The 18,971-nt window shown below is 56.0% G+C and overlaps 2 protein-coding genes across 6 annotated transcripts in view; one reads left to right on the top strand and one right to left on the bottom strand.

Moving 5' to 3' along the window:
• Nucleotides 1-2,204: 2,204 nt before the first annotated feature.
• SLC29A4 (solute carrier family 29 member 4) lies at nt 2,205-16,105 on the top strand. Of its 5 annotated transcripts, none has more exons than XM_042827634.1 (14): nt 2,205-4,709; nt 7,264-7,765; nt 8,111-8,244; nt 8,951-9,124; nt 11,636-11,805; nt 12,297-12,428; nt 12,503-12,612; nt 12,700-12,828; nt 12,960-13,029; nt 13,462-13,727; nt 13,810-13,945; nt 14,179-14,366; nt 14,609-14,849; nt 14,923-16,105. In XM_042827634.1, the coding sequence occupies exons 5-14, from the start codon at nt 11,646-11,648 to the stop codon at nt 15,063-15,065; spliced, it is 1,575 nt and encodes a 524-aa protein (XP_042683568.1). In that variant the 5' UTR covers nt 2,205-4,709; nt 7,264-7,765; nt 8,111-8,244; nt 8,951-9,124; nt 11,636-11,645; the 3' UTR covers nt 15,066-16,105. The 5 variants fall into 5 exon arrangements, with proteins under 5 accessions (XP_042683568.1, XP_042683565.1, XP_042683567.1 ...); XM_042827631.1 differs by having other exon boundaries at nt 12,503-12,616; nt 12,955-13,029; XM_042827633.1 differs by lacking the exons at nt 2,205-4,709; nt 7,264-7,765; nt 8,111-8,244; nt 8,951-9,124 and adding an exon at nt 10,363-10,412 and having other exon boundaries at nt 12,503-12,616; nt 12,955-13,029.
• Nucleotides 16,106-17,185: 1,080 nt separating this feature from the next.
• Nucleotides 17,186-18,971, bottom strand: part of TNRC18 (trinucleotide repeat containing 18) — a 45,030-nt gene continuing 43,244 nt past the window's right edge. Inside the window, exon 29 of the mRNA XM_042828181.1 lies at nt 17,186-18,895. Within this exon, the coding sequence (XP_042684115.1) occupies nt 18,689-18,895 (207 nt within the window). The 3' untranslated portion in view covers nt 17,186-18,688. The remainder of the gene's footprint in view (nt 18,896-18,971) is intronic.

The following is an 18,971-nucleotide window of genomic DNA, read 5'->3' as shown; positions in this document are numbered from 1 at the left end:
GTTGTTCTGTTTCCTTGGCAGAGTAGCAATAACTCTTTTTTTTTATACCTTTATTAGTTATCCAAAGCAATGATTCTATCAGACTAGATGGAAGCTCCTGCAGGGTGTGGCAGCCCTATTATTTAAACAGCCTTAAGGTTTTCAGCTGGAAGGCATAACCCTCAATCCTTTCTTCTCTTCAGCTTGGGGCTGACTGCACTGCTCTGAGAGTGAAGGTTCGGGCCTTTTTTCCACCTGCCAGTGGAAATAGAAATGATTTTAAAAGGTTCATTTTCTTCTGGGTTCTCTTCTGTTGGATAACCTTGCTCTTGTTTTTATTTCCCTTTCTGTCAGAGCACCTCCTGTGTTACTCCCCAAGGACTGGCTGTCTCTGGCAGCTTTGGAATAAATCCTTAACAGCCCTGACCCTGCCTGGGGCTGCCCAAGGCTGAGCAGTGCTGCAGTCTGTCTTTAGGGTTGTAATGTGCCTTCTCTTATGTGGATAACAGTTAGTGAGCAAACGATTAGCAAAGCACCTGGTGAGTGTGACTTTCCTTTGCCAAAATGAACCTGGTTTGCCTTCTGTGCAGCGATGTGGGATGCTTCCCTTGGCTCTGCTGCCTGTTTGCAAAGAAGTGAAAATAGAAGTAGACAAGGAAACTGCAGATCTTGAGGGCAGAAGCCTGACTTAACTGTGTGTGTGAACTTCCTACCACTGCTGAATGGTGACTGTTAGGTGCTGTTAGGACTGGGTACCACTAACAGGTCTGCTGTCAAGCAGTCAGTTGTGGCTGTTCTTCCCAGAGCTCTGTGGTGAGGTGGGCTTCCATTCCATTTCAGAACAATGATGGCTCCTGCCTAAGGGAGCTACCTGTATCAGCAAGGCTGCTGTTACCATTCTTAGAAAACTTCTGGGAAGTAAGGGATCAGGCTTGTGTATCCTGAAAACCCTTGGCTGTCCTAAACAGCTGACTTGATCAGTTTGTGGCATCCCCTCCACGATTCAGCACATCCAAAGCAAGCTGCTGAGCCGTGCTGGAATCTCACACGGTCTCCTAACTTTAAGCTCTGGCTGACAACTAAATTCCATGATCTGGAATTACTTTCTTTTTTTTTTTCACTAGTGCTATCAGCTTTTCTGTGAAGCACCTCACTGCAGAGTAAAACACAAGCCTTAAATGTGAGCTTTGCTGGCAGACTGAACCCCACGGGAGCTGTCAGCTGTCTGCTTGCTCCAGACTAAGGCTGGTGACATTGCTGGTGATGTACCTGGAGGCTTGGCACAGGCTACAAACAGAGCTCAGCAGTCAGCACACATGAGCAAGGCAGGTATGCTGAGCACAAGTTCTGGGTTGTAACAAAGGCCATATTGCATAGCAAGATACTGCTATCACCTCTAATATGTTTACTATCCTTTACTGCCAAAAAATCGAGGTACTTATACAGATATTTATCCTTTCTTAGTTTTTACACCTGGGTATTTTGCATTGGTGAGTTGGGAGATCCCGTATTCACCGTAGTTTTCTGCTGTGCCACGGACTGACTGGTGACACTGTGAGCCATGTTTGCTTTGCTTCTAATTGGAAGCCTGTTCAAGTTGTGGGGGTTTTTTCCTGTTTTAATAAGGAAGGTCTCCTTAGAGAGCAAAAGTAAAAGTGTTCTGGAGTGAGTGAGCAACGTGGAGCTAGGATGGAGCAGCAGGTGTGTGGTCCCAGCTGATGGTGGTGTTCAAGTTCATGATATGAGGATATATTTATTTCCTTGGATGAACACAACTAATCTCATTTCCCTCAGTAACTGCCCTGCTGTAGTATGCTGCCAAAGTTTCCATCCCTTCAGGATGGGGTTTCATCCCAATGACACGAGTGCATACTTGTTTTTTTTCCTCCCTTTAAACATACCAGAAATGCTGTTTGCAGCTGAGTGTGGAGCTGAACTCTGCTGCTCCGTGGATCAGGTGGTGCCAAGTGTTTCTATTCTGATGGTCCTACAGCCCCAGGTTCCCCAGGGCAGCCTGGAGGTGGCTGTGTGGCAACTGTACAGCCTCCATTTTCGGCTGACCTTCCTTGGAAGGACAGTGCTTGTTTTGTGTCAGTGAGCATCTCTGGATATGGGCTGTACCTCTTGACCCCCATCAAGTGTTAGGGACAGAAATGGACAACAGAAACAACCAAAGCTGGGGGAGGGGGGGGAGAGGGGAGGAGGGAAATGCTTTTAAACTTGGAATCTGAAACTCAGGTCTTAAATTGCGGTGGGATCTGTTCCCAGTGAGTACTGTAGGGAAAGAGCTGTTTCACTTGATGTGCAAATAGGCAGCAAGTGTGCACGCTTTGCTGCTGTCTCGACAGCTGTGTGTTTACCCTGTTTCATCTTTCATGTGCTGAGGCAGACAGCTTTTATCTGCTCTGGACTCTTCTTATGTCAGAGTTTCCAAAACACGAGCGATAGATACACATCTAGCAGTTACAAGGCTGGGCCTGGCAGAGGAGCAGGAAGTGAGAAGTGCAATGAGATTAGCAAAGGCTGTATCTTCAGAGGCTCTGTTCAGCAAGACCAGTTGTGTGAGTTCTCCCTCTGGCACCCCGGGTCCTGGGTGAGTTCCTTACACCTATTTCTATGGAGACTGGCTGGGAGCAGAGGGGAGGGGTTGTCCAAGTGGGCCTCAGTGCAGATCTCTGAGAGCTCTGAACGCAGGGACGGGTGTCACCATGAAGGAAACGTGTGTCTGAGTGTAATAGAAAAAGGGAGGGATGGAGTGAGGAGCCCCCAGGTCTGGGTATGTTAGCACAGAGACCTGAGGAGCTGATGAGCAGAAAGCTTTACGTCCTGTGCTGTGCTCTCTTGGCTCTGATAATGGCATTAGCACCAAGGCAGCGTGCACTAAGACTGTAGAATTTCCTTCCTTGTAGCTTGCTGAGCTGCTCAGTGCACCACTCAGCCATGCAGGCGTTCTGCTGGTGTTTGCAGAGCAACAGGAGGCTTTGTCCAAGGCAGTGGTGGGGATTAACCACTGCAGAGGTTTGGAAGGTCCTGCTCTGTGCTCCAGATGTCCTGGCCAACAGTCTCCTTGGTTTAACATGTGAACATCTGAGAGCAAGGCAGAATGGCATCTCCACATGTGCAGAGCAGTCTTTCTGGAGTCTGTGCTGCACAAAGGAAGGCTTGCAATGAAGAAAGCGTGGCTCAGACTGTAAACAAATCCTTTCAGATTCCAGTTGCACAATGAGAGGAATTGAGCAAATTTCAATTATTTCAAACTGTAACATGCCTTTGTTTTTACCACACTTCAGATTGGCCAACCCCACCTTCCACTGCCTTGAAAGCAATGGGCAAGAAGTTGTCATCCTGGCTTGCAAACAGCTGCAGCTGTGTTCGTTGCAGGTGTGCTGTTGCTGCAGCAGTTGTGTGCTGCCTTCCCTGCTGCCTTTGCATGTGTCCAACTCGTTTCTCAGGAGTGGTGAGTTGTTCCCAAACCTGCACCTCTCCGGGTTCCTATGGGGCACCAGCTCAACCCTTTCTCTACTTGGATCTGTTTGCTTTTGCTTCTGCACCCCCCCCAAATAAAAAACCACACTGCATCCTGCAGTTCTCACCTACTGTTCAATATCTCTGTTGATAAGTGGAAAAATCTGCCTGACATTCCGCCTCCCCAGGTGTGTGCCTCTCCCTGCTGGCCCATCTCTCTTTGTAATTTTATAACTGCATAAGCAATTAAATGTGTTGTGATAAGTATTCGGTGTCGTCTTCCTTCCGTGTGCTGCTTGAAGTTGGGGCTGGATGAGCTGAAGGTGATGCTGTGTGTTCTGGATGATGTGGCCCGAACCCAGCTGCCAGCAGTAGTAAACCTTCAGTCTTTGCTGTGTAGCAGCTCTCCAAGAAACTCAGCTTGGCTTTTGCTGAGACTGGGGAAGGACCAGCTGAGCTGCTTCTGGTGTATTTTGCTGGAAACCACAGGATTTTGCCCCTCCTCCTCCTTAACGCTCTTCTTGAGGGACCTGGGTTTGTGTTTTTCTCCTGTTCCTCAGGTAAGTTTAGGTGACTTCCTTTGTACTTCATTCTGTGGGTTGCATCTGTAGCAGTGCTTCCACATACGTTCCCTGTTTGCTGTGCTGTCACTTAGAGCTTGCTGCTTCTCACCTTCAGCCCAGGGGGGAGTTCTGGAGTGAGCCATGCAGGTGGGTGAGGCATCTCCTGCGTGCCTCCTTTCCTTTGCAAAACTGTGACCAAACCCTCCCAGCAGGGTGGGTGACAGAGGGAGCCTGCTGTCTGGTGGTGGAGGAGCACACGGTGATGGAAGGTCTTCGTTCTTCTGCACGGCTGTTGTGCAGTGAACTCAGTGAAGCTGCAGACGTCTCCTTTCCTGATCTGGCTCTGGAGAGCAATGTTTTCCTGCTGGTGCCATTTATGTGCTGCCCCTTGCTGCAGGCAGAATCAGCTGTGTTAGCACGGATGAGTGATTCTAAACTGTTCATTCAGCTGCTGATGACGTTTCCCTTCTTCTGCCTGGAGCAAGCTGCAGATCAGAGGAGGCTGTTTGCATTCAGTGACTTCCAGGTGAGGTGGTGGCACCTTTGTCCCCGTGCCCAAGGTGGGATTGCTCACCTGGACCCACTGGTGACACAGGAGATGCAGCTGCTGCTCTGCTGCCCTGCATGTGGATCACTGCAAAGCATCATCAGAGGTGAACCTTTGGGCCAGAATGCTGCCTGGTGTGGAAATCCTGATGATGGGTTTGTACCATTGAAGCAAGCAGCTGCAGTTGTGTTCAGACCGGTGGTCTTGCATGTGTGTGCTTATCCAGCCCTGAGCACACACCTCTCATGTGCTGCTTCTGTCCTGCACGGCTCTGCCAGGCCCTTAGCAGAGACTTCTTCAGCTAATTAAGGGTGTGCTGTGAGCTAATGAGGGCTTCCTGCCCAACCTGCTGGAGGTGAGGAAATCTGATGCTGGCTGTTCCAGCACCTGGGTGTGCTTTCTTTTCTTAGCAGTAGGTTTTTAGAAGGCTGCACAGTGAGGTCATAATAAAGGATTTCAGATTTGTAAAATCCAGGTAAGCCCATGATGTTAAGCCAGAGGGTTTTGACAGTAATGTGATGTTCTGAGTGCTTTTCCAGGGGCAAAAAGCCCTGAGAGAGCCGCAGGCTGGCATGGGCTGCGGTGAGGTGTGCTAAGGAGTGCTGAGCGATGCAGAGCAGCAGCTCTGCACGGCATGGAGGCTGCCACCTTTGGGTGCCCCCCCAGCCCTAGCACAGTACCATGAACACGGAGCTGTGCTGGGGGTCGGGGGGAGCCGGGCTCTGCCGCCCAGCAGCCGCTAGGTGGGGTGTGCTGCCCGGCCCGGAGCAGCCCTGCTCCTTCCTCAGTGAGCCTCCATCGCATCCATCCCTACTTCTTTCATCCCCTCCCTGCAGCCCTTCTCTGCTCCCCATCCATCCCAGAGTTCAGATCTGCTGCTCAGATCCCCTTCCCAGCACCCCGGCTGCGTGCCATGAACAGGATGGGGGAAATTGCCCCGTGTTCAGCCCAGCCCCAGAGCTGCAAAGGGCTGGCAAACAGTGCAGGATGCTGCATGTCCAGCACTGCTGGGGCCTGTGAGCCTTTCCCTCCCCTCAGGCAGTGTGGAGGTCTCTGCCCTGCAGCCCCTCAGCACCTCGTGACCCCATCGGGTGGCACTGAGCATCTCCTTTCCCTTTCACCCCAAAACCACCTCAAAACCCAGAGCAGGGAGGCAGAGGTGGGAGCCTCATCCCTTTCCTTCTTCACCATTCAGGGGCCGAGCAGCCTTTCATGTCTCCCGAGGCCATTTGCAGTTCAAGCAGTTGGGTGGCGATTTCTCTTTCAGTAACTCATTTCAGAGGGTGAAGTGGAGTTGGAAGCCAAGTGATGCGCGGGGGAAGATGGCCTCTGAAGCCCCAAAGAGCAGCCACTGCCAGCCCTGCTGCAGCTGCACACCCTGAGCCCATCTCCAATCCTCGAGGGCCCCCCTCCTCACACCAGGAGGGAAAACATCCCCACCTCTCTGCAGCTCCACGTTGTCGTCGGGCTGCAGCACATCAAGGCCCTGTAAATCAAATATTAACAAAAAAAAGGAAGAAAAGCAACCTGCAGCCCATTGCCTGCCTGCTTTCGGGGTGTGCTGAGCTCTCGTGCTGTTTTCTCAGCTGTTTGCAGGGCACGGCCCCATGCTCAGTGTCTGCTTGTTTGTGTTGGTGCCGCGTGAGCTGCTGCACTCTGGGATATTCAATTACCTCCGGAGTGCTGCAGCCCTGTCAGCTTGTGTTGGAGCAATGGGGCTGGGGATCTGGGAGGCTGGATTTGTGCTTTGTTTGTTCCTTAAATAGCTTTTAAATGGAGCTGGACCTGGGCAGAGCAGTGCCACAGCGTGAGAAAAGAGGGGGGGAAGCAGATAAAAATGGCTGTGTTTATAGGGGATGTGATGGATGGGAAGAAAAACACTCTTCTTCCCCCCCCCCCCCCCCCCCAGCAGCTCCTTTACCCCCAATATGATTCTATGGGGAGGGGGAGGTCCTAATGTGTTTTTTGGGGGGGTCCCATTCCCCCCCAGCAGTGCTGGCCCTGCAGCCCCCCCAGGTCTGGCTGCAAACAGCTGCATGTGCTGCTGGTTGTGCAGTTGATGGCATAAATACATAATTCTGTTCTTATTCAATTAGGATTTTAGCACACAATCAGGTGATCACTCTAAGAGGATTTCCTCTAAGGCAGGATTTGAATAACTGGGCTGTGAATTATTTATTCCCTTAACCGGTTTATTCCTTTATCAGATTTTTTTTCCCCCTTAAGCACTTTAATGCATTGACTTCCCCATTGTCCCCGCTGTTTGCAGCGCTCCCCCTCCCCAGAGCTGATGCAAATCCTCCCCCCTGTGAGGTGGGAACGTGCAGTGTGTGCCAATGGAGGCCAACCCTCCGTGTGTGCTGCAGTTTGGGGGGGGTTGGTGCCCTGGTTGTGGGGGCTGGAAGTGGCTCTGATGCTCTATGGGGAGCCTGGGGGGTGCAGTGCCAGATTTGGAGGGGGGTGGTTTGTGGGGGTCTGTGTTGGGATGGGAGAGGTGGAGCGGGGCACAACCTGCGTGTCAACAACAGCACGGCTGTGCAGCCTGGGTGGGCTGTGGGCATTGCTGACAGGAAAAGAAGATTTTCCCCCCCCAAACAGTGCCACTGGGGCTCTGCTGCGATAGCCCATGGTGCTTGGGCTGGGGGGGCTTTGGGTTGGGGTTGGATGCAGTCTGTGTGTGGCTGAGCGCCCGTGGGGTGCGATTGGCAGGTCCTTCCAGCAGAGGGTTCACTCTGGAGCAGCGTGGAGACAGGAGGACGGGATGTGCTGATCTCCAGGAATGGCCCCCGGGCTGTGCTGCACTCCAACTCTGTGGTTTCACCACATCCAGAGGAGCTCAGGTTGTTCTGGGGGTCCTTTGGAGCCCCCCCGGCATGGGGGGAAAAAGCAACTCGAAGGTGGATCCTGCGGGATGTCACCATTTTCTCCTGCTAGAGGAAAATCTCTGCTTTCCACCTGCCCTGTAAAGATGAGTGGGAGCTGCTGGGGGCCCCCCTGTGCACCCAGTGCTGATTGTCTCCTTCACATCCCCCCCCCACCCCGTGCTGTGTGTGCGTGCAGCGATTATGCAAAGTTGCAATCAAGGAGCTGAATTAGCAGCTCATCTTGGATTAATTAGCGAGGGATGCAAATTTGTTCCAACAGGAAAAGAGGAAAGGAGGGGAACAAGGCTGAGGTCCCCCCTGGTTCCTGCAGCCCTCACAGCGCAGCGGTGAGCAGAGCGATGTGCCGTAATGGGGCAGCCCCTAAATTGAAGTGCTGTCCTTCAATCCCCAATATCTCTGTGCAAAGGCAACACCAGGGGGTCGGTGTGCATTTCAGTGCAGCCCTGGGGGAAGGATGGGGGGCTGCAGTGTTGGTTAAAGAAGGGTTTCCAGGAGGGGATTGAATGGGGAAAGCACCGTCATGGTCTGTGAAGTGGAAGAGATGGAAGCGTGGTGCTCGCGGGAGCACTGAGCTGGGCTGTGGGCTCAGGGGGGTCAGTGGGTTTGTGGGATGGCTGTGGCAGTGTGCTGGGATGCTCCTGACAGGGCTCTCTTTTCTCTCACGTCTGCAGTGATGACAAGTAACAAAACCCAACTCTGCTGGAAGGAAGAGCATTTCTGGAGGCTGCCCCCATCCAGCATCTCCTGATGAGGTGGCATCACCTCGTTCCTCCCTGTGGAATTAATCAGCACTCGGAGCAGTGAGGTGAGGCCCTGATGGAAAAGGGAGGAAATGCCTCCAAACCGCTGTGCTCTGCAGCCCGAAGCACTGACATGTGGTGAGGGATGCTCTGCTGTTTGATGGCCCAGGGGAGGCCCCGGATCTGAGCTGTGGGACGTCCCCAGTGCCACTGGGACTGGTCCAGCATCGCCCCGCTGCATGCAGAGCACTGCAGCCGGTGGGATTTTGAGCCTTTAAAGTGGGTCAAGCGGAAACCCGGGGAGCATCCAAGCTCACAGCCCTCGTGCCAGCTCCATCACAGCTGAATTATTCAGGTCCGGCTGAAAAATTGAAGAGTGGCAAAGCTCAGTGGGGAAAACCCAGCTCAGGGCTGCAGCACTGAGCCCCATAGCAGCACGGGGCACCGTGGGAGGGCAGCAGGGTCTGGTGCTGCCTTTTGGGAGGGTGAAGCGAGGAGAGGGCGCTCAGAAGGGATTTGTGGCAGGGCTGCCCTGAGCCGCAGAGCTTTCTGTGCGCTTGTTGCTGGGGTTGGGAGTGCATCTTTGGCTCCATGCCTGCTTCCAGCCCTGCCTCTGTGTTGCAAATAGCAAGGCTTTGTGGCCTCACTTCAGCCCTGTGCGCTTATCCTGGGGTCACTTTTGGGATTTGCACCTCCGGCAGCACTGAGCTGAAGGGAGTTGGCGAACTCCTCCTGCCCTGAATTGGAGATGATGAGGTTGTGTGATTTCAGGGTAAAATCAGTGGCTGCTGCCTCGAGGTGTGTGCTCACAGCATCTCCCAGAGCCCCAGATCCACTCTAAGGTGATGAGGATGCTGACGTGAGCGCGGGGGCTTCTATAGGCCCCGCAGCTTCTCTAGGACCCCTGGCTTAGCTGTGTGCCAGAAGAGCTGGGATTGCTGCTGGGTGAGTAACGCTGCCGGCAGCGCGGAGGCAGCAGGGGGAAGCCGTGCACAGATGCTGCAGCTCACCCTGCTCTTTTTGTGCGGCGCTCGCACCGTGCTGATGCCAAGCTGGGATTCTTTGGTGCCTCGTAGGGTTGTGCTGCTCCATCCCTGCCCTGGGGGTGGGGTCATGGGGGTCCCCCGTCTTTACAACCCAATTGGGGCTGAGGGCTCCTGCCCTGCTCAGGAGGGTGGGATGCTCGTGCTGTCCCTGCATGCAGCCCCTGCTTGGGAATGTGCATCCTCTCCCCTGCCTCGTGTCCCCACCACTCCACGCTGCTGGTTCCCCACTTCCACTCCCAGCGATGAGGAGGAGAAGGGGCTTCCCCCTTCTCTGACCCCACACCCCTTCAGTTTTCTGCATGCTGCATCGCCTCCATCTTGCCCATCTTTGGAGGCATTTATGGCCAGGTTGGACCAGAGGGGCGGCAACCACCACACTGCAGGGAGTTGGAACAGTGATTTTTGATGTCTCCCCAACCTCTGTGATGCATTTGTCCATCAGTCTGTTCTCTCCATCCATCTGGCCACCTCTCCAGCCGTCCACCATAACTGTACATCCATCCATCCTCTCCATACTTCTATCCATCCATCCTCTCTGTGCGCTCATCCATTTATCCATCCGTCCCTCTGTTCAGCATGCAGAATTTTTGCTGGAGCTGTTCAAGAAACGTGTAGATGTTGTGCCAAGGGAGGTGGTTTAGTGGGAAATACTGGTGATGTGTGGACTGTGGGATTGGCTCATCTTGGAGGTCTTTTCCAGCCTTGTTGATTCTATGATCATTCATCCATCCATCTTTGGACCTGCCAATGCTGCACCCCTCGCCCCATCTCATGTTCGGAGGGGAAGAGAAAGCTCCCTGCAACGGGAGCAAAGCTCGAATGCCCTAAATGAAACGAGGAACGGTTTTTCATGTCGCTGAACGCTCTGTTTGCAGCCCCGCACCTGCGGGCGGTCCCTAGGGGCGGTCCCTATGGGGCCGCGTCTGTAGGCAGGGCCGTGAAGGCGCTCCGTTCGGCAGAAAAGCCATTTGTGCGCCTCGGGGCCATCGCTGCCGGGGAGGGGCGGCGGAGGGCTGGGGAGGGGCGGGAGGTGGGGACGGAGCCGCCCCCGTTCGGAGCCGCCGCGTTCGCCGGTGCCGGTGCCCCCACCCCGAGAACGGAGCTCCGCGATGGAGGGGCCGGGGGGATCCGCCGGGGGCTGAGGCGGCTGAAGGGCCGGTGCCGCAGAGCTGGCGAGGAGGAGGGAGGTAAGAGCGGTGCCGACCTGTTGGGCGAGAACGGGACCGGCTTTGTCTGGGGCTGGGGGGGGGAAACGGGGCTGGGCGGAGGGGAGGGAAGGGAGGGAGGGAGACGAACCCCTGCCTCAGACCCACCTCTCCTCCCCGGCATCCTCGCCTCGACCGCGCATCTCCTCCGGTGGGGTTTGATGAATCCCCAAGATGGGGAGCCTTTATTTTTGCCAGAACAAAATAATCACGGTGATAAAATCATCCCCGTGGAAGCGCCTCCTTTTGGCAAGGACCCTTTTCCCGATTATAATCATCATCATCTCATCCCCAATGGAAGCATCCTCTGCTCTTTCCCTCACTCTGCGCCCACCCGGAGAGGTGACAGGCCCCGGCCCTCCTCCCTGTAAATCCAAAAGGGAAAATAAGGCAGATTGATCCCGGGGTGGGGATGCAGGGGTGGCTGTGCAGTTCATCCCGTACCACGGAGAAGTTCGGGGCAGCACTGCTATCTATGGGGTGCTCCCAACCATATCCAGATGGGGGTTCTTAGAGGATAAAAGCCCCACGCTGGGCTCTGCAGCACCCTGGGAGGTGCTTTCTGTTGGGTTTATCTCCTGGGGTGGCATCAGCAGATGGGGTCATCCAGATCCCCTGTGAGCCATGAGACAGGGCGATGCTCCCACTTGAAATGTGCCCTGGTGGGGCTCCAGGGTGCATGCTGCCTTCAGCCTGGATGTGCTGGGGACTCTGACCTGCCCCCCCAGCACTCTGACTTCTGCATGGCCTCAGGGCCACAGCATCACCGCTCTGCCTGATGCGTTTTAGCATTTAGGCTTGCACTTGCAGGCTCTGTTTTTGCAGCCCGCCCCATCCTGGCAGCAGGGAAAGGCTGCAAAACCTCCGTGCCCCTGCAAAGAGATCAGACAAATCACTTGAATTGATTTTTTTTTTCTCCTCCCTTGCCTGCCTCGTCCTGCCGCCTCCTCGGAGCTTCGTCTCTGCAGGGCGGTCGGTGGGCAGCGGGCACGGGGCAGGCTGGCATCTAGCGACTGGCACCGGTAATGCAGAGCGGGGCCCGGGGGATGGAGGGCATTTCGGGTGGTGCCGCAGGATGCCCGGTGGTGAAGCTCGGTTTAGGACGCGTTTGGTGTGGTCTCCACCCCTGGGGTCTGAACCAAAACTCACAAGGACCGTGGCTCATCTGTGACCCACAGCCTGGGGTCTCCCCTGTTCCTCCCCAGACCGTCCACGATGGGATCGGTGGGAACGGAGCGCCTCAAGGAGCTGAGCCCCATGGGGACACCTGAAGGCAACGTGGTGATGAGCTTCAGCTTCGACAGCTACCAGCTGGAGGAGGACGAGCTGCAGCGGGGCAGCCAGGCCAAGGGCGTGCTCACCTTCATGGAGCCGGGTGAGGGATGGGGACGGGATGGGATGGGAGGGAGCTGCCTCTCCCCGTGCTTTTCCCACCCATTTAAGAGATCCTGGGATGGTTTTGCAGCCACAAATGGGTTGAAATGCTGTGACGTCAACTAATGTCTCTTCGGGGCTTGCTGTTGTAGTCACCACAGCATCCTGTAGTACTGGGCTCTGTGGTTGGTACTCACCAGGTCTCTCCCCACACCGGCAGTTCTGGGGCTGCTTTAGAAACCCATCAGCACTCAGAGCCCTCAGCTCTGGTGTTTTTTCTGCCTCCCTCTTAAACACTTTCATTTCTGGGGGGACTTTCTCCAGGCTGAGGGTGTTTGTTCCTGAGAGCTGCAGGGCTGCTTGCGGGACACGTTGAGCCCTGATGTCCCCACTGACGTGAAAGCTGCGTTCATTGCCCCACAGCTTCATCCGATGCAGTCCAGTGTGGCAGTGCCACTCAAGTTCTCTCTCTTTCTTTCCCTTTTGGGTCAGTTTCTGAAGACCCCGAGCCACAGGACCGATACCACGGGATCTACTTTGCCATGCTGCTGGCTGGCGTTGGATTTCTCCTTCCATACAACAGCTTCATCACGGATGTGGACTACCTGCACCACAAATACCCAGGTAGGGCTCCGGCAGCTGCAGCCCTTCCTGCTCCCCAAACCCGGGCAGAGCCCCTACCTCCTTCCTCTCTGCAGGGACCTCCATAGTCTTTGACATGAGCCTCACCTACATCCTGGTGGCCTTGGTGGCCGTCATCCTCAACAACGCGCTGGTGGAGCTGCTGAGCCTGCACACCCGCATCTCCGTGGGTGAGCTGGGATCTCGGTGTCCCTGGGCAGCACTGCCTCCCCGCTGCCCCCTACACACCTCCATCTCCCCTCCCCCCCCCCAGGCTACCTCTTTGCCCTGGGCCCCCTGCTCTTCGTCAGTATCTGTGACGTCTGGCTGGAGCTCTTCACCCGACGGCAAGCCTACGCCATCAACCTGGTGGCTGTTGGGGTGGTGGCCTTTGGCTGCACAGGTATGCTGTGGTCGCCTGGGATGACCTACCAGCCAGCCCTCACGTCCTGTTCCCCCTCCCCAATCCCTGTGTTTCAGCTGCTGCCATAATCCTCCTCCTTCTCCCCTCTGCCCCTCTCTCCTGAAGTGCAGCAATCCAGCTTCTATGGCTACACAGGGCTGCTGCCCAAGCGCTACACGCAGGGGGTGATGACAGGAGAGAGTGAGTATTGCCATCCCCCGTGTGCAGCAACCCACTGCCCCCAGCACCCAACCACAGAGCCCCTGCATGGCTGAGGTTGGATGGGACCTTTGTGTCCGTCTGGTCCCGCCTCCCTGGTCACCTGGAGAAGGTTGCCCAGGTCCCCGTCCTGGTGGCTCTGAGGTTGCCAGCAACTTGGGAACATCCCAGGCTGATCCTGAGCAAAGCAGGATGGCCAATGCTGTCTAATCATGTGCATGGAACCGTTGAGGTTGGAGGAGACACCAACACGTCCCGTGCCCACTGTGTCCCTCATGCCGTGGCTCTTTAAAACCTCCAGGCATGCTCCTCTACACATGGAGCACCCTACCCAAAGCAGGGGGAGGCTGCTGGGAGGTCCCTAAGCCATAGGGCTCGGTGGGCCCTGGCACCAACACACTCCTGTGCCTCCAGGCACCGCCGGGGTCATCATCTCACTCAGCCGCATCTTCACCAAGCTGCTGCTGTCGGATGAGAAGGAGAACACCGTCATCTTCTTCTTCATCTCCATCGGCATGGAGCTGACGTGCTTCATCCTTCACCTCCTGGTGAAGCGCACTCGCTTTGTCCGCTATTACACCTCCTGTCCCCGCAAGGGCCGCCCCGAGCCCCGCAGGGCCAGCGACCACGGGACGGGCTACCGCGTCCACCACGACGTCACTGCCGAGGACATCAGATTTGTAAGCAGGGGGGGACTCCTTCTGATCCCTCATATCCCTCCCTCCCTGGGACTCAGCACTCCTGTCCCCTGTCCCCATGCAGGAGGACCGGCCGCAGGGACAGCTGGCATCTCCCCGTGGCAGCCCGGGCCCTGAAGCTGAGCTGGCCGGCAGCGGTACCTACATGCGCTTTGATGTGCCCACACCCAAAATCAAGAGGAGCTGGCCCAGCTTCAGAGGTGGGTGCTGGGCTCGGGGGTGAACGGCGCTGATGGCTGTCATGGGGTGTTTCCTGGGGCGGGAGGAGCGACCTGTGGGTTTTGTGCACAAAAACGTAGGGAGGAAATACGTGTTGGAAAATACGGGGACGCTTCTTTGGGAGCCCTTCCCGCTTTCAGCGTTGTTCAGCCGCAGCTGAGCACTGCGGGCTGTGCAGTGGCAGGGCTTCAGCCTCACTGCCCATCTCCACCAGCCATGCTGCTCCACCGCTACGTCGTGTCGCGGCTCATCTGGGCCTACATGCTGTCCATCGCCATGACCTACTTCATCACGCTGTGCCTCTTCCCCGGGCTGGAGTCGGAGATCCACAACTGCACGCTGGGGGAATGGCTGCCCATCCTCATCATGGCCATCTTCAACCTCTCCGACTTCGTTGGCAAGGTAGGAGGCATCGCCCCCTCCATCCCCACTGCCTGTGGTGTCCTCAGGAGGAGGAGGGCGTGAGTGAGCCGTGGGCCATCCACGCTTTGTGCTTTCCAACCAGCACGAGGTTGTTCACCACCACGGCCGACGTTGGGTTCCCACATGCAGGCCTTCCCCCATCCTGTCTCCTCCCCGCTGCCCCGTTTCGGGTGCCGCATCGCCCTCTTCTCCCCTCAGCACGGTCTCTGCCCCTCCTGCAGATCCTGGCTGCCCTGCCTTACGACTGGAGAGGAACGCACCTCCTCGTCTACTCCTGCCTCCGCGTCGTCTTCATCCCCCTCTTCATCATGTGCGTCTACCCCAACGGTCAGCCCGCCTTCGGCCACCCCGCCTGGCCCTGCGTCTTCTCCCTCCTCATGGGCATCACCAACGGCTACTTTGGCAGCGTCCCCATGATCCTGGCTGCTGGCAAAGTGAGCCCCGAGCAACGGGAGCTGGCAGGTAGGGCTGCACCATCCATGGGCTGCCAGGCGGGGCAGCCACGCAGGGTGACAGCCTCTGTCCCTCTCTGCAGGGAACACCATGACCGTGTCCTACATGACGGGCTTGACGCTGGGCTCAGCCGTGGCTTATTTTGCCTACAGCCTCACCAGTACGTCCCACAGTAGCTGTTTCTACACTGAAACCTCCAACGGCTCCTTCCTGGGGGGGTACTGAGCCCCAGGACCGGGCAATGGGGCCAGGATGGCACCAGGCCCTGCCGCTGTCCCCAAAGGCCCTCACTGCCCACCCTGCTGGTCTCTGGGCGCTGTGCGGAGCCAATTCTTGGGCTGATGGCCCCCAATGTCGTTGGTCCCAATGTTCCTGGGGTCTCCCCCTGGGCAGTGGTGGTGGGAGGGATCTTCTCCTGTTTGAGCCCTTGCCAAGGAGGGAAATATGGCAGAATCCCAAAGGGAATGGGGATGGCACTGGGGAAGAGAGCAGTCGAGGGCTGTTGAGGAAGAGGAGGAGGGGAGGAAGGTGGCTCTGGGCTGGGCTCTTAGTGATGGTGCTGCATCTTTCTCCTGAGGACAGCTTGAAATCATGACCCCAACCTTCCCCTGTACTCCAATTGCTGTGTAAGAGCCCCAAACCACTTCTGCTGCCTGGAAAGGGGGGGAACAAAGAAAAAAAAAAGTTTTTTTGCCCTCTCCTGTTGTCCTCTGATCTGTGCTGTGCTGTGGGTCTGCCTGCAGGCTGCGGGGGCTGGGGGGAAATGCAATGACCTGGGTGCTGCCCAGGGCCACTGCTGGGCTTCAACTTCTATCCTGTAAATCCAACTGAACACAGATCGTGTGTCTCACTTGGCAATGATCCCTTCTGTGATCCACACTGCTGGGCCGGGAACCCCGGCAGGTGCATGGGGGAAAGGCTTGGGGCTACAGAAGCAGCCGTCCTCCCACCTCCCAAAACTGAGAGCCATGGGCTGCAGGGCACCTTCAGCCCCACTGCCAGCCAGGCACAGCTGAAGGGTTCCCCCTCCTTTCTTTGCCAGCACACCGGGCTTCGCCTTTCCTGATCAATAAAAGCTTTTTGGGTTTGCCTTTATACTTCTGTGTGCTCCAAGGCAGCGGTTCAGCCCTTCTGCTGGTTGTGCTGCTGGGCGAGGGGCTGGGGGCCAGCACTGGAGCTGCGTGCCAGCTGCCCTGGGCTCCTTAGGGCCAGGTGGAGGGAGGGCAGGTCCTTAGCAGCTGGAGAGGGGCTGCAGCACAGCACAAGGGAGCACCAGCAGCCTGCAGAGCCCTGCTGAGCAACAGGACTGCGGCTGACTGGAGCAGGAATCGCCTTGGGGGCGATGCTGGGGGGCTGCCTGCACCCAGTGTGGGTGCAGCTCCCACAGGCTGCAGGCCGTGAACCTCAAAACGCCCCTCAATGCCACGCTGAGCCCCCAGCACGACACCGGGCAAGAGAACAAGAAAAGCCAGCAGTTCATCAGTGCCCCATCCACCCTTCAGGGCTCAGGGGACCGCAGGGGGGGGGGTTGGCCTCCCTCTGCCCCCTCTGCTGCACGCAGCCTCATCATCCACCCTGAGATTCCATCCCACATCTCAGGGCCGCCCCCCCTGGGCCCCCATCCACAGTGGGACGGGCACCCATGGACCCCCAGAGTGCCACGAGGTGCCCAGGTCGGGCCGTGCCCAGCAGCAGGGCTGGGCAGGAGAGAAACCCTCAGTCAGGAAAGGCGACACAAAGAACCAATGCTTCGCTGGGTTGCTTTTGTTGGTTTGTTTTTTTGTTTTTTTTTTTTGTCGTTGGTTTTTTTTTTTTCCTCAATTCATTTTTTTATGAAAACAGCTCACACGGAGTTCTGCGACCAACAGAATGCCAAAAAGAAACCGCTTTGAACAGAACATAAAACAAAAACAAAAGACAAAAAAAACCTGGCTCTCCTTTCCTCTCGATTGTCTGAAATATCCTCGTGTTCCATAGAAGGCAGTGGGTTTTAAGTGCTTTCTATTTAACATTAGCATAAAATCTCTCTCTCGCGCGCGCTCTCTCGCTCTGTTAAAATATGCTCACACCATTTGCTTCTACAGGTACAGTACAGCGGGGGGGGGTGCCTGTTCCCAGATCATTTACAATCACAATCCAACAGGAAATAAAAAATAATATTCTGAACGTCAGACTGTGTTCGTTTTCTGCCGTGGGTTTTGCTGGGGTTTGGTGGTGGTTGGTTGGATTATTTTGGAAAAGATTTTTTTTTCTTTTTTTTTTTGTTTTTTTCCTTTTTTTTTTCTTTTTTTTTTTTTTGTTTTTTTCTTCTCCTCACAGTTTTAAAAAGCTTATATTTATATATATATATTTATATTTATATTTATAATTAAAAAGTTGAATCCATTTAAAGATTTATAATACAGGAGGGGCTAAAGGAGTCTTTTGGTACATTAAAACTGTACAGGTTCGAACCGTCACCATGCGCGGCGCCCGGGGCAGAGGTGGGACGGCGCAGCACCGTTGTGGTTCCAGCTGAAGGCGAGGGTTGACTGCAGGCCCAGCCAGGCCCCCCGGCACGCAGCAGCACCGGGCTGATGGTTGGCAATGTGTCCAAGCTCTCCCCACCACAGCCTGGGCTGCTGCTCCTGGCCGAGCTGAGCCACGCTCCGCGTCGCAGCCACGCAGTGCGAGTCGCCAGTTGCCAAGATCAGTGCGTCTCCTGGGAGTCGTTGTGTAAGTGCAAGGATGTTGCGTGGTTCTGTTCTCCTCCCACATCCCCCCCCTGGCTGGGCTGGCCAGCTGAGCGCTCCCCTGGCCAAGCCCAAGGTGACGGCTGGGCTTCGGCTGTGGAAACGCAGCAGCAGGGCACGGCTGGGCTCCACGCGCCGTCCCTGTTCCTTCAAATGAGGCGGAGGGCTGCCGGGCAGCTGACTGCTCCACGCAGGCAAGAGAGGTAAAGCCGAGTGAGCTGTGCTGAAATCCGTTCCACCACGGGAGGCACCCCCTCCCTGCAGCCTCCTCCGCTCCGAGCAGCGCAGCAGCGTCTCCCAGTCGTTTCCTTCCCTGCTTCTCTGCACACTCGCACGGTCGTTCGGCAAGCCTCAGCCTCTTCTCCCCCTGCTCCTCCTCCTCCATCTCCTTTGTGAGACAGGAGAGTGGGAAGGTGGGCTCAGCCCATGTGGGGCAATGGGAAGGCAGCAGCCCAGGTGTGACAGGGGCTCACCTGGCACCTCCAGCCTGGAGGACCTCTCCTGCAGTCTCCGTGCTGGGGCCAGCACTGCTCTTCCGTGCTCCACTGCCAGGCAGGGGAAGGGGAACCGCAAAAAGGCGCCGGGAGGATTGAGGCGAGGCGCCGAGAGAGACTCATCTCCTTTCTCTTTCACCCTGTCCTTCCTAAAGGGTCATGCGAAACAAGCAGGAAAGGGGATATAAGGACGGAGAGGAGCGTACGCAGAAGGTCAGCAGGTGTCCTTCCACACACAGGCGGCTTCTGATGGGGGCAAATGACACAGAAGGGATCCCTCCCGCTGGGGATCCCGCTGGTGAAATGATCGTGAGAGCCATGTGCTTTCCAGGACCAAAAGGAGGAAGGGAGAAGTCGGTCACCGTAACTAAATCCACTTCCCAAAGATTCTTGAGGCTCATACACCTCCGCCACCACCCTCGGCACCTTCCGTGATTGCTGTAACCGCTTTCCCAGCCCCTTTCTTCAGCCCTCTCCTTCCTCCCCATGTCTCTCGCACTCTCCTGTCTGTAGTGTGACACGGAAGTCATGAGCTTTGAAAGAAACAATCATGTCGTCTGAACAGGCACGTCCTCAAGTTTGTCCTGTCCCTTCCCAGGGCTGGCTCGTGCTCCCTGGGCGGTCAGCAGATGACAGGGACCCCGTCGGTGTTGAAGATCATGCCCGTGGTGGGCTCGTAGGTCCCTGCAAGGTAGTAGAGGTCCTCACTGTCTTGGTATTTCTTAGTCTTTAGCATCTGCTCATATTGATCCAGACCAACAACGAGACACTTGTGTGAGATGGTCTGGACATCGTTCTCATCCACGTGAGAGGACTGATAGAGAGCTCGCTGCGTTACAGGAAGGGAAGAAGGCAGACAGAAAGGAGCAATTAGAACTCTCAGCAATTAAAGCATCATCTGCAAT

This window comes from Centrocercus urophasianus, unplaced genomic scaffold, assembly GCF_019232065.1.
Source record: "Centrocercus urophasianus isolate 14NV4802_14NV808 unplaced genomic scaffold, USGS_Curo_1.0 seq_29, whole genome shotgun sequence".
Taxonomy (NCBI): domain Eukaryota; kingdom Metazoa; phylum Chordata; class Aves; order Galliformes; family Phasianidae; genus Centrocercus; species Centrocercus urophasianus.
The sequence above is the reverse complement of the archived record's forward strand: the minus strand, read 5'-3'. Positions and strand labels throughout refer to the sequence as shown.